General features: G+C 41.9%; 1 protein-coding gene across 2 annotated transcripts; it reads right to left on the bottom strand.

Moving 5' to 3' along the window:
• Positions 1-1,752: 1,752 nt before the first annotated feature.
• On the bottom strand, positions 1,753-10,996 carry LOC100823399 (ubiquitin carboxyl-terminal hydrolase 5). Of its 2 annotated transcripts, XR_002966167.1 has the most exons (14): positions 10,584-10,996; positions 9,744-9,986; positions 8,530-8,674; positions 8,251-8,310; positions 8,074-8,169; positions 7,492-7,905; positions 6,771-6,911; positions 6,523-6,693; positions 5,738-5,995; positions 5,486-5,634; positions 4,776-5,261; positions 2,982-3,255; positions 2,094-2,523; positions 1,753-1,990 (listed from the first exon to the last, which is right to left on the bottom strand). XR_002966167.1 is itself a non-coding variant. In XM_010239425.3 (13 exons), exons 1-13 carry the CDS (start codon positions 10,712-10,714, stop codon positions 2,341-2,343), a joined length of 2,751 nt encoding a protein of 916 aa, XP_010237727.1. In that variant the 5' UTR covers positions 10,715-10,996; the 3' UTR covers positions 1,754-2,340. The 2 variants fall into 2 exon arrangements, 1 of the variants encoding a protein (XP_010237727.1); XM_010239425.3 differs by having other exon boundaries at positions 1,754-2,523.
• Positions 10,997-11,312: the final 316 nt, after the last annotated feature.

Genomic DNA, 11,312 nt, shown 5'->3' on the forward strand with positions numbered 1-11,312 from the left:
AAATAGCTGCCCAAATGATCCTACTCCAACGCATAAACACAGTCCATGAGGTGGAGAGCTCGAGAGTTTGGGATGGGGAAAGATAAGTTTCGGATAGACATTTAGGCCTTAAAGTGTGTATTTGGGCAAAAAATGGGCTCTAAGGCTCCGTTTGGGATTGCGGTGAATTATCATAATCCTGATTGTTTCATCCGCTTTTCATTATTTTCGTGTTTGGCTAACCAACCTTTTCCTATTTTCGTATATATTTTTTCACGGCAAATTATAAAATAAGTTCAGCGCATCACAGTTGAGCAATGCCAAACTGAATCTAAATCAAAGGGTTTTAGCTTAAACCATCAGCCAACCTTTTCTACAATACCACAGCTAAACGCTAAGGCATTTATCGCGCTATGGCGTCGCTATCTCACTATAGCGCCTGTAGCAAGAAAAGTGTTCTAAGCGCAATGGCAGCTCCTTCCAAATGCTATACGGAGTAGCTGCAATATAGTGCTATTTATTTCGTCGGGCACCATCCTATAAAAGCAAAAGGCACCGTCAGTGAAGACCTCAAGACCATCAACGACCTAGAGCACAAAGACAAGCCACAATAAGCCCTATTCAATAGAGTATAAAGACTTATATTATTGGGCAAAGGTGGGATACTAGTTCACATTAGTGTGTAGACTGAATTTCAATATTTTACATAGGACCTCCAAATTGTCAGGTACGGCCAAGTCTGGATCGATTGAGTAATGTTAGGGCACGACATTACTTACCAATGTTAGAGAATACGAATCCCATGTAACATTGTGACAGCAAACAAATGACCCGCCTCTAAAAAAGAAGAAAAGTTGACCCTCGTCCCCTCGTCGTCCTCGACTGCGGCCGCCTCCTATTAGGTCACCTCCAGCAGGCGACCCATTTGATCCAGCGCGGTCCGTTTGCGGAAACGGACCGAAATCGTGGTCCAGCGGGACAACGCATTTGGATGGCCATCCGCTTTTCGGTCTGCGAAGACGCATTTCGGACGCAAATCTGTGTCGGATTGTGTCCCCACGGACCGAGAAACGGAGCGCCGCTCGTCCATGCGTCCGCCTCGGTCAAAACTTTTCCTCTCCCCCCATCCCCACATGGCAGTGACCCATCGGTCCACGCCACGTCATATTAAATGGGGACCACCCCGTCCCCATCCCCCACCCAACCCACACACTTCGCCCCGAGCCAAAACCCTAGCTCCCCGACGAGTACCGACCACCGCAAAAATGGCGCCTGTCACTGCACTAGGAATAACAACCCCATTGAAACCTTACGTTATGTGGTGTATACCTCTATCAATGATATATCTACATGGTTTCAAAGACTAATTCTCTCCCGTAAAGATGAAGGATCTCAATCTATGCAGGTATATCTCATATCAGCAAGGAGAATCTAATAGCAGCTAAAGTTACATGGAGCCACATTCAGGTGATGATTACTATCAAACAGGACGTAAAGGACTGAATAGTTCTTGCAAACTGATATTCCTTAAATTTCTATGTCTGTTTTCACTTAGCATTTTTTAACGGATGAAATGAAAGTAGAAAAAGAGAAGGAAGATTCTTCATGTTTTCACGACGCTTCGATAATTTTATATTATTTTTTGTATTCTTAGTTATTCTCTATAGCAACACATGGGTTTTTAACTAGTCATATTCCTCTACCAGTTGATCAGCTACAAAGAATAAAGTTTCCACGGTCTCATTTTATGTGACATCTAGTGCGATGATAAGGGTAACAAAACAAACGCAAAAAACTTATCTCAGCACTTGATATATTTATACAATCTGGAAACATGCTATAGTACAGTACAACACAAATTACAACATGCTGTAACAATGACACTTCATCCAAGAGTAATGCAATGACGTCGCTGCGGGACACGCTGTCATTCCAGAATTTTGTATAGATGGCACCTCAAGCATGAACATCTCACCAGTCAGTGACACTGGTGCAACTAGTTCCTTGAGCTCTAGCATTCATGATGAAAACAGTGAGGTGCAGTAAGTACATCTAACTATTAGAGAAAACTAACGGTCAAATTGAGCAAAACGGTGTTCCTAAAACTTATCAACCTCATCTCTTCTAGAAGGAACTGGAAACTGTATAATATCGGGGTCCTTAACCATTATGACCTGAAGCGATCCCCATCCATATTGATCCACATGGAGTTTTCTGACAGTATCACAATAACTTAAATAACCCAGCTTCTCCGCTGCCATAGTAATAGTCGCACACTGAAATCTTGCGATTCCACCAAAAAAGAACTGCATGGGTTTTCTCCCAAAACCTATATTGAACGAATCTGTGAAATAAATCAGACTATCTTTGGCTAGATCTGTGGTTTCGTTTCACGCATGACTGGGTTCCATTGCTTGCTGCCCCATCTAGCTCTCGAACTCTTCTGTAGAACAGCACATAGGCTGCACCAGACTTCACATCTTCTTCGTTGATGGCAGAAACATGGCTATCATCGAAATTATACCACCGGTTCTCATCCAAGAGCTGCACACAAAGGGGCTCCCAATTAGAATTCTAGAGCAGTCTACACACAATGGAAGAAATAGCTATCAAACACAATTAAGTAGCATCAGGATTCTAGAACACAATGTGGAACTCATCAAATGCTATAAATGACTTCTGATTTATGACAATTCAGAATGTAGAAAAAAAAATTGGAACTATGAATACATAGGGTGAGGCAGCATGGCTAGCAATGTTATGTTCAAAAGATAACTGCAAGATTGGAAACCGAAACAGAAATAAGAACTGCAAGAGCAACATTGGTACACGATTGAAAATCAACAACTAAAATACTCTATGGTTGCTATGCAAATATAAAACAAGACATCATTATGATACTGAAATGCTCAATAAACCACACACAATTTACTCTACAAAGGTTCGATTCCGTGCCTTGCCAAGGAACTAAATGCAGAACAAAACTAAGTTTAGAAATGAACCTTTATGTTGGCCGTATAATGCCCACTTGCCATGCTGCCATAATGATTGCTCACAGCATACAACTCATATATTTGTCGTTGCGAGATCTTCTTGTTAGCAATATAGTTTGTCAAATCCAAGTCATGTATTGGGAAGTTAACAAAAGTTTCTAGTTTATGCTTAGTTGACCTACTAAATGAGAATCTCTTCAAATGAATAACCAACACTTCTGGTAGCCTCCACAAATCAAGCTTTTTACTGGCTTGCCTTTGCTCCTTGCATCTCGGACAGTACCTAATTCAATGAACAAAACTTTGTTGCGTTAAACTGTAAAATGAAGGCCTTAAACATCAGGGAGGAACATTTTGCATGTGCGCATTGTAAGATGTAACTTTAACCAAGCTCAAGAAATGGAATGAAGGATTCAAATCAACAGTTTCAGTAATCTGCAACGGGATAAAATTTATGCTTTTAAGAACACAGCACAAGAAAATAATATCAAGAACCATGCAGTACAAATTAAACTCCCTAGTCCGGGTACAAGGTTTATAATATCAACATTAGCATTTAAAGCATATCTCGGAGTCAAGGAAAAAACAATTGCAGTCTTTTACATAGGCATTTTCTCAACATGCATCATACTCCCACCATTCCGTTTTATAGGTCGCACAACTTTTCTCCCGAAATGCCATTTTAAAGGTCGCAGAGGCATCTTTGCCCTTGCTCTATCGTCACCCCCGATAGCTGTCGAAACAATTGGAAAAAAACCCACCCCTATTCCCGTTGAATTACTCCTCATATCACGAGGCACATTAATTTCCTTCCTGTTACTCCTGTTCCTCACATCCCTTCCGTATTCCTTCCTTTTCCACCCAATGAACCGCATGTGACAGGAGTAGAAGGAAACACCATTGAAAGGGGAGGGAGAAGAGAGAGGTTGGAGGAGCTGGTGCGAAGAATTTGCTCCGCCATGGCGACAGTGTGGCAGCCGACACCACAGGAGAGCAGGTCCAGGGCGTGGGCTTGCCGGCCAGAACCAGGGATGCGTGCGGGCATGGCGTTGCTGTCGCGGCCGGCAGAACAGAAACACGGCAGTGCAGCGGCCACCGGCACGGAAGCGCAGGGCCACGGCCTGGGCTTTATCCTGTCCTGCAGCCTTATTGCTGCTGTTGCAGCAACCGGCATGCCCAGGGTCGGTGAGATGAACTTGCTCAGCCACGGCATCAGCGCGGCAGCAGACGGCACGCGGGCACAGCTAAGCCACGCAGGTGTGGAACTGCATCGGAGGGCGCTGGCCGATTCGTCCCGGCCTTTGTCCAGGAGTAGAATAGTCCAAAATTGCAGCGTGGGAGGCCTACTTGGTATTGGGAAAACAAGTTATACGGCCTATAAATCGAAACGGAGAGGGTAGCAACCAAATCAACTTACCTTCACTATAAAATTTGTCCATGGAACTATTTATTATCAGGAAATTTGCATGCTACATAAGTGAGTACTTTATTTGCATTAAAAATTTGCATTATCATTTTTTTACAAAGGCATGACTGCTTATCACATAGGGTACTGATATCTTTCAGGTTCGTTTTTTTTTTTTACTTTTGTATTATGCAAATCTTACACCAGCTAGTGTTATGAAAATAGATAACTTAGGTGCAAATACAGGTAAAAGAGCTACTGCTTGACATATTACAACCCCTATATCAACTGAAACAGAATATCAGTTAAGCTAGTCTTGAGCAACAATCAAATGAACGGAATGTTTTTAAAGCACCAAAACGAAATGTATCTTAGAGTGAGTACTATTGAGAACTAACCACATTTCTTCGGGAACAAGTGGTTCTTCTCTCAAGAAAGCATCCAAGCATGCATAGAGCGATAGAGGTTCACCACGTGTCCTCTTGGCAGGTGGTGCATATTTGAAAACCTCAGGAAGGTTCTCCAAATGATTAGTGTTCAATTTTTTAAGATCTGACTTGGACCAGTTGACAAATATTATAGTTGCAAGCGAAGACTGTGGAACCCTGATAGCATAATCTGTTTGCTCAATAACTGTGTTACTATCATCATTCAACTGTAGCTGAAATTTGCTGCCGTCGGTATGGTAGCTTTGTGTTCTTGTGGAAAGAGAACTTTGAACTGCCGTATGTTGTGCCACCTGATTTCTTAACATGGGAACAAGCATTTTACGACCCATCTCATGGATGGCTGATCCCGTGACAGTTTCATTGCGAGGTATTTGCGCTAGAAGAGGAACACCATATGGTTTCCAAGACATTGAGCTGCTATTGTTTCCATGATCCCTATTAAAAAGCAAAGCTAATATTATAACAAGAAATTGATAGACAAGAGGTACCTTTCCACTATTCCATATAAATAACATGTAGAGCTGTCACAGATGAAGAAAATCTACTTTGATAGAAGTGTCATATGATGTGTTTGCCATTAACAAGCAAATTTTTACAGCTATCACTCTAGCTGTCTAGCAGAAAACAAAATGCAACTTCTGTTTGTTCTCTTTGCTTACAGTTCTTCACGACGATGCACAAATTGAATATAGCTTGCCCTTTTTTCCAATTTTGGAAGTCTATAAACTGCCAGATGATCATCATCTTTAATTGTAGACAGCTGAAGCACAGGATCCTCAAGAAAAAGATGGACCCTATGATTACGTATCTGCACATAAAATTCAAATGAAAATAGTTATTTATTTACTAAAAGGATAGAATTTAGCAAGATTCCCAAGATATGCTAATTTAAATGGGAATTTGTAACATACCTCTGCAATTAGAAGTTTCTCTTCATTTTTAAGCGAGCATGCACTGCTGAGGGCTTGGATAAGATCTCTGCACCTACCTTGCTTCGGTACACTTACAGTGTATGGTGTTGGTGGAGCACTCCCATCACATGTGAAGACCACAACGGTCATGCTTCGTGTTGAAGCAAATTGTAGGGGCAAGGAAAGATACATGAAGGGATCAAAAGTCACTGACACCTTTCCACAGATTGGGCAGACCAAAGTTGACTTGTACTGTCCCTGTAAAAAAGGTAAATAGTACTAATGTTTACCAAAATATTTTCATGCTACACATTTGAACCTCATGTTTCTTTTAATTAATGTATGTATGCTCTGGCTAGCATTGAAACCAGTCAATGACACAAAATCAAACTGACAGTTTTGAACAGCCAATAAGAGGATTGCTGCAGATCTGACTCAACTTTCATGTAACGTGGAGAAGCAGTGGGGCCTTTGCATATATCGCGCATGTTTCTGTGTGCTAGGTTGCAGCATATAAGAAACAAAGTGCAAAACCTTTCTTACTGCACATGCATTAGCTTAGATGTTTGTTTCTCCTTTTTCTATTTTTACTATGTTCTTTAGGAAAAATAAATACCTAAAAGGCAAATGTTCCCGCACGTGCATGCACACAGGGTCATCCAAATTACCACTTTTAAACTGACAGAGGTAAGAATTATCATGTATACATAACTATTGCAAGAAACTAAAACATGACCAGAAAGTGAGTAAAGTAATCCATACAGATTCACCCATTTAGGTCTAACCTGGCATACATCAACAATGATAGAGTCGTTTCTGGCAATATGATTTGCCCAATACTCGTCAGCAACCTCTTCATCTGATCGTCCATCAGCATCATTAGATTTTAAGTAAGGTCTATGTTTCACACGGTTCAAGTCTTCATGTAGTCCATCCAGAAGGAATGCCAACAGCTCCTGGAAGAATTTTCCAAGATAAAGATTTCAGAAAAATTGGAGACAAAGTAAAGACCCGTCTACGCAAAGAATCAAACCTGTGAATCATGCTGATTGTATCCACTGAACTGAGGTGCAAACCGAGAAAGCTTTGTTTTAAATGGTCGGGGCGAAACTGGGGTACGGCTAGGAGACCAAAGTTTCCTCAGTAGCTCACCAAAAGCTAGCGCAAGTTCACCCTACAAGACTACCATCAGAACTCAGTACAATTAACGGGACACATAGATGCAAATGGTCATGAAACAAGAAATACATCACCATGCAGTATCAAACTTCTTTCTGCTCATGATTATTTCATTTGTTACTGTAAATGGTCATGAAACCATTTACAACAACTGTAATGTGTGAACGACTTGATATGAGATATGTCAAAGGGAAATACAGACGAGGTTTTGCCTCTGTTGCAAAGAAACTACAAAGACTACGATGACAAGTCTGAACCAAACAAGATAACCAAAATGTAGACTGGAACGACGAAAGTATGTGACACCAGCAAAAACATTTAAGGAAAATTTTACTAAATCTAAAACTCCAATAAGATGTAGATTTTACTATTGTAGCACATTTGATTTAAGTATGTGACATTTATCGTGATTGTTCATATCAATATTCAGTAGTATTTTGCTTGCATATACTGCTATTATCTTGCACAAAAAGTTATAAAGAAAGCATATATTAAAATATCCATAGTTTCTCCAGAAAGAAAGAACTCAAATTCAAGCAATAAAATTTTCAGGTCATGCTAGAAAGAGTATTTACCACCATGCCAAGTGGATTGTTCCAATTAATTTCACAGTGGTAATCTTCACGGAAATATCTAGCAAACTCTGGTGTGTGCACAAGACACTGCACGGCGCTGTTCATGAAACATGTATTTCCCAAGTTAAGTAGCCCTGTAAGACCTGAAGGAGATCCCCGGGTGGTCACACCAACAGTACCAGGCACATTCTCCGAGTCACCATTGGAAGACCGTGGGCACTGGTTTTGAGGGAGACCAGAGCTATAGCTTCTAGAAGCATAATTAATTGATGCTAAATTCTCACTTGACAATCCTGATTTCGAGGCATCTGCCATCAAAGAAGATGCTCGTTCAAAAAAATCATTTTCTTGGATCGAACTCATGCATCCACCATCAAAAATACCATTTGCATCAGTAGAAACCTCAACTAGAATCTGCCAAAATAAGATAGACAGTTCATTGTTACACTCAGGACATGGACAGGGATAATTGCTACAAATTTAGTGCCACTATGACCAAACAGAAATTGACAAATACAAGTTCAGAAAAAGAAAAAAAGAAAGCTTGCCACTACAAAGAATGGTGTAAGTTCCAGTTCTCACATCTTGATCCATCTGAATGTTGGCATCATCAAGCGTCTTCTCCAAGTTATCCATCAGAGCATGCTTTTTCCGACCATAGTAGTCCCAAATGCACACCTGCCAATAATAGCCATAATGACTGTGACAACTTGCACATGCAGCAAAACACAGCCATAGACATTCAAACACAAGAGCTACCTCATCTGGTACCAAATCAAAAACCTCACAAGCCTTCTTATGGAGTTCACCAACTATATCCTGCATGAATTGATAAATTTTCAGCTCTTTAATTCTTAGGGAGAACATCTACACAACTTTTACAGTGAGGAGGCATTAAAAGAATTCTACAGATTTTTTTTCCCTTTTAAAGGATCTATAATCTCATCAATTTACAGAATTAATTCACTATATTAAACTAGATGGAAATAAAAAGGTTACTTTATATATTCCACAGTGCACAAAGATATAAGAGTATACCTTCTTGCTTATCCTTATAACCGCTTGCTCTCCTTTTGGCATCAGAAGTAACTGCAGACGTAAAGGATAAACTTCTATGGCTAGATCAGTTTGGGACAAGCCAGTATTGATTGCCTTTCTTGGTAATGTTGGTCCTCCACCATACCTGTTAGCGGATTTTATAATAATAAAATGATGATGATGGTTTATTAAGTTTGGGACAAGCCAGTATTGATTGCCTTTCTTGGAAAAGTTACTAAAGTGAATGTAAACAAGGTTGAAGATTGCCACTTGACATTCTACTTGCATACTAGTGAGACCCAGCACCCAAATCCTAATATAGCGAGAAAGTTTTCTTTCATATATGGAAATGCCGTGAGGATGACGAGCCGCTGCTGAGCTGAGCCACATGGTCGATGGGAGTGAGCCCAGCAGAGCCGTGGACTAGCAGGAGCGGAAAACCTGGGTTGGCCTGTGGGGCGAATCTTTGGTAATCAGTTTTTAAAGGTTTACTACCGCCGACGGGTTTATAAGGCCTGACCGGGTTCCTAGATCACCAATGTAACTGATGAAATACAAGTTATATGACAAAAAAGTATATATCACTAAAAAATTCTTTTGATCACGATCTAATGGTATGCTTTTTGTGCAATACATTTATATACTTAGTTGATCAAATTGATGATCTAGATATACGTGCAGGACTTATAAACCTCGACAGAGGTAGCATTTCGGTTTTTGTACCAGACTAACTGAAGCTCTTATGGTTGAGTATTTACATTCATACCAAAACCAAACTAACCTCAAGAATGGTAGGTCTATTTTGTTTTAGTTTTAAATATGCACATGCCTAGAAACCACAGAAAAAAGGTCCCACATAATTAAATGCATACTGGCACTAAAAGAAGTGATACCCCCTCCGTTCAGAAATACATGTCGTTTTAGAAGTGGACTGTCGGACACCAACATGCATCTTTGATTACTGATTTTCACATGAATGTGTTGGTCACAATCTATAAAAACACAATATTATAAAATATTTTTCATACCAAATCTAATGATATTATTTTCAACTATTGAATCTTAATATTCTGAATACAATTGTGAGTCAAAAGTTGGTAATGCTTGACTGTACATACTCTAGGACGACATGTTTTGACCAACAAAGGTAGTGGACCTAAAAAAAGATAAGATTTTGGGAATAAGATTCCACATTCAGCACAAACATGACGTACCAACCATGCAGCTTTTCCCAGACTTGCTGAGGTAGCAATATATAGTCGCGGCCTTCAACCAAGGTATCATGTAGCTCCATATCCATATTGGAAACTTCATATGCCAAATCATCCAGCAAATCTGTATTGTTAATAGCTCCTGGCCTTCTTGGAGCATTTGAACCGAACTCATGATGATGATAACCATTACTTGTTACACCAGCTGAATCTTGAATGACATAATCAATCCAACTTTGCCACCACCTATTTGAGTTGACCCATAAACATTGATGTGTAAGATCGAAATGGAGCAATCAGAAATACAATTGTAGAAATGCATTTCAGAATATGCTCTTTGAAACAGATGTTAGACTTCATATGTATAGCCCAGTATAAAACAAGATAATCAAGGGAAAAGCTAAATCAATTGCGCATAAGATTGAGAGTTGTCAGAATCTGTGTTTATTCAGCCACAATAACCAGACTAACACTGACAGCTCCGTTGAGCAAACAGCGTCTCCAACGCCCTGGAATCTGCGACATAAACGCACCTTGGACAGATAATCTAGAAACAACTTAGAACAACAACTCAAAGGAGAAAGGCACCCGAAAGAATCACCACATCCAGCTCCAGTCCGACCCAGAATACCCCCAGATCGGTCGTTGTAGCCCATCCCAGGCTGGTAACGGCGCCCCCACATCTCGTCGCCATGGGCGCATTCCCCCGTCGTCCCCCAGAATAACAGCAGCGAGAAAAATCATGCCTCGCGCACTGCGCACCTCAAAACAAAGCGCGACGCAAAACGGCTAAACCCAAGACGAGATCGACAAGTGTGAGAATAAGGCGGGCCGCGGTCGGACCTGTTGGTGATGAGGAAGAAGACGTCGCCTTCCTTGGCTTGGGACTCCGCGGCGACGGTGATGTCTCGGATGAGCGCCATCTCCTCCTCCGGGAGCAGCTCCGGCGGCGGCGCCGACACCACCATCTCCATCGCCGACGCCGACGCCGACGCCGACGCCGGCACGAGGACAGGGCCCTCGGGCTAGGGCTAGGGTTAGGGTTGGATTCGCTTCCGAGCTTCTTGCGCTCCGCCGGGTGGAAGCGGAAGTTGTGGCTTTTTCCCTCCGGGAACGCTTTGTTTGCAGGGAGGAGGGATAATGGCGATGGCTGTGGCTGTGGGCCGGCGGCGACGGAGGGAGGGGGAGGGGGAGGGCAGGGCCGCGGACCTACGAAGGTTTTTCGGGGAGACGGGAGTAGCCGAGAAACTTTTTGCCGGACAAAAGTACCAGGTGAAGACAGTCTTCAATATGGAGTGTGACCAACGGCCGAACGGGCCGCAGGCTCGGCCCGGCACGATAATAAACAAAAGGGTCGCGGCCCGCCTTGGGCCTCGGCTTCGACCTAGCGGGCCGGCGCGGCACAGCCCATTTAACATTTTTTTTCTTACATTCCAGCCCAGCTCCCTCCAAACCACGAACCATCTTCTCTTTTCTCTTTTTTCCTTTTTCTTCATTTATTCCGTGGGCCTGGCCTTGTCAACTAGAGAGACGTCCAAGGGAGGGATCCGCATGGGATTGAGAGAATCGGCA

This window comes from Brachypodium distachyon, chromosome 4 (genome assembly GCF_000005505.3).
Source record: "Brachypodium distachyon strain Bd21 chromosome 4, Brachypodium_distachyon_v3.0, whole genome shotgun sequence".
Taxonomy (NCBI): domain Eukaryota; kingdom Viridiplantae; phylum Streptophyta; class Magnoliopsida; order Poales; family Poaceae; genus Brachypodium; species Brachypodium distachyon.

What these genes read in the sequence shown, in the direction of transcription:
- LOC100823399 (XM_010239425.3), bottom strand. Translation starts at nt 10,714, where the DNA reads ATGGAGATGGTGGTGTCGGCGCCGCCGCCGGAGCTGCTCCCGGAGGAG. An exon ending in ACAATCCACTTGGCATGGTG is followed by an intron (nt 6,912 to 7,491) that starts GTAAATACTCTT and finishes GTAGTCTTGTAG; the next exon opens with GGTGAACTTGCGCTAGCTTT. An exon ending in GTGCATCGTCGTGAAGAACT is followed by an intron (nt 5,262 to 5,485) that starts GTAAGCAAAGAG and finishes GCTTTTTAATAG; the next exon opens with GGATCATGGAAACAATAGCA.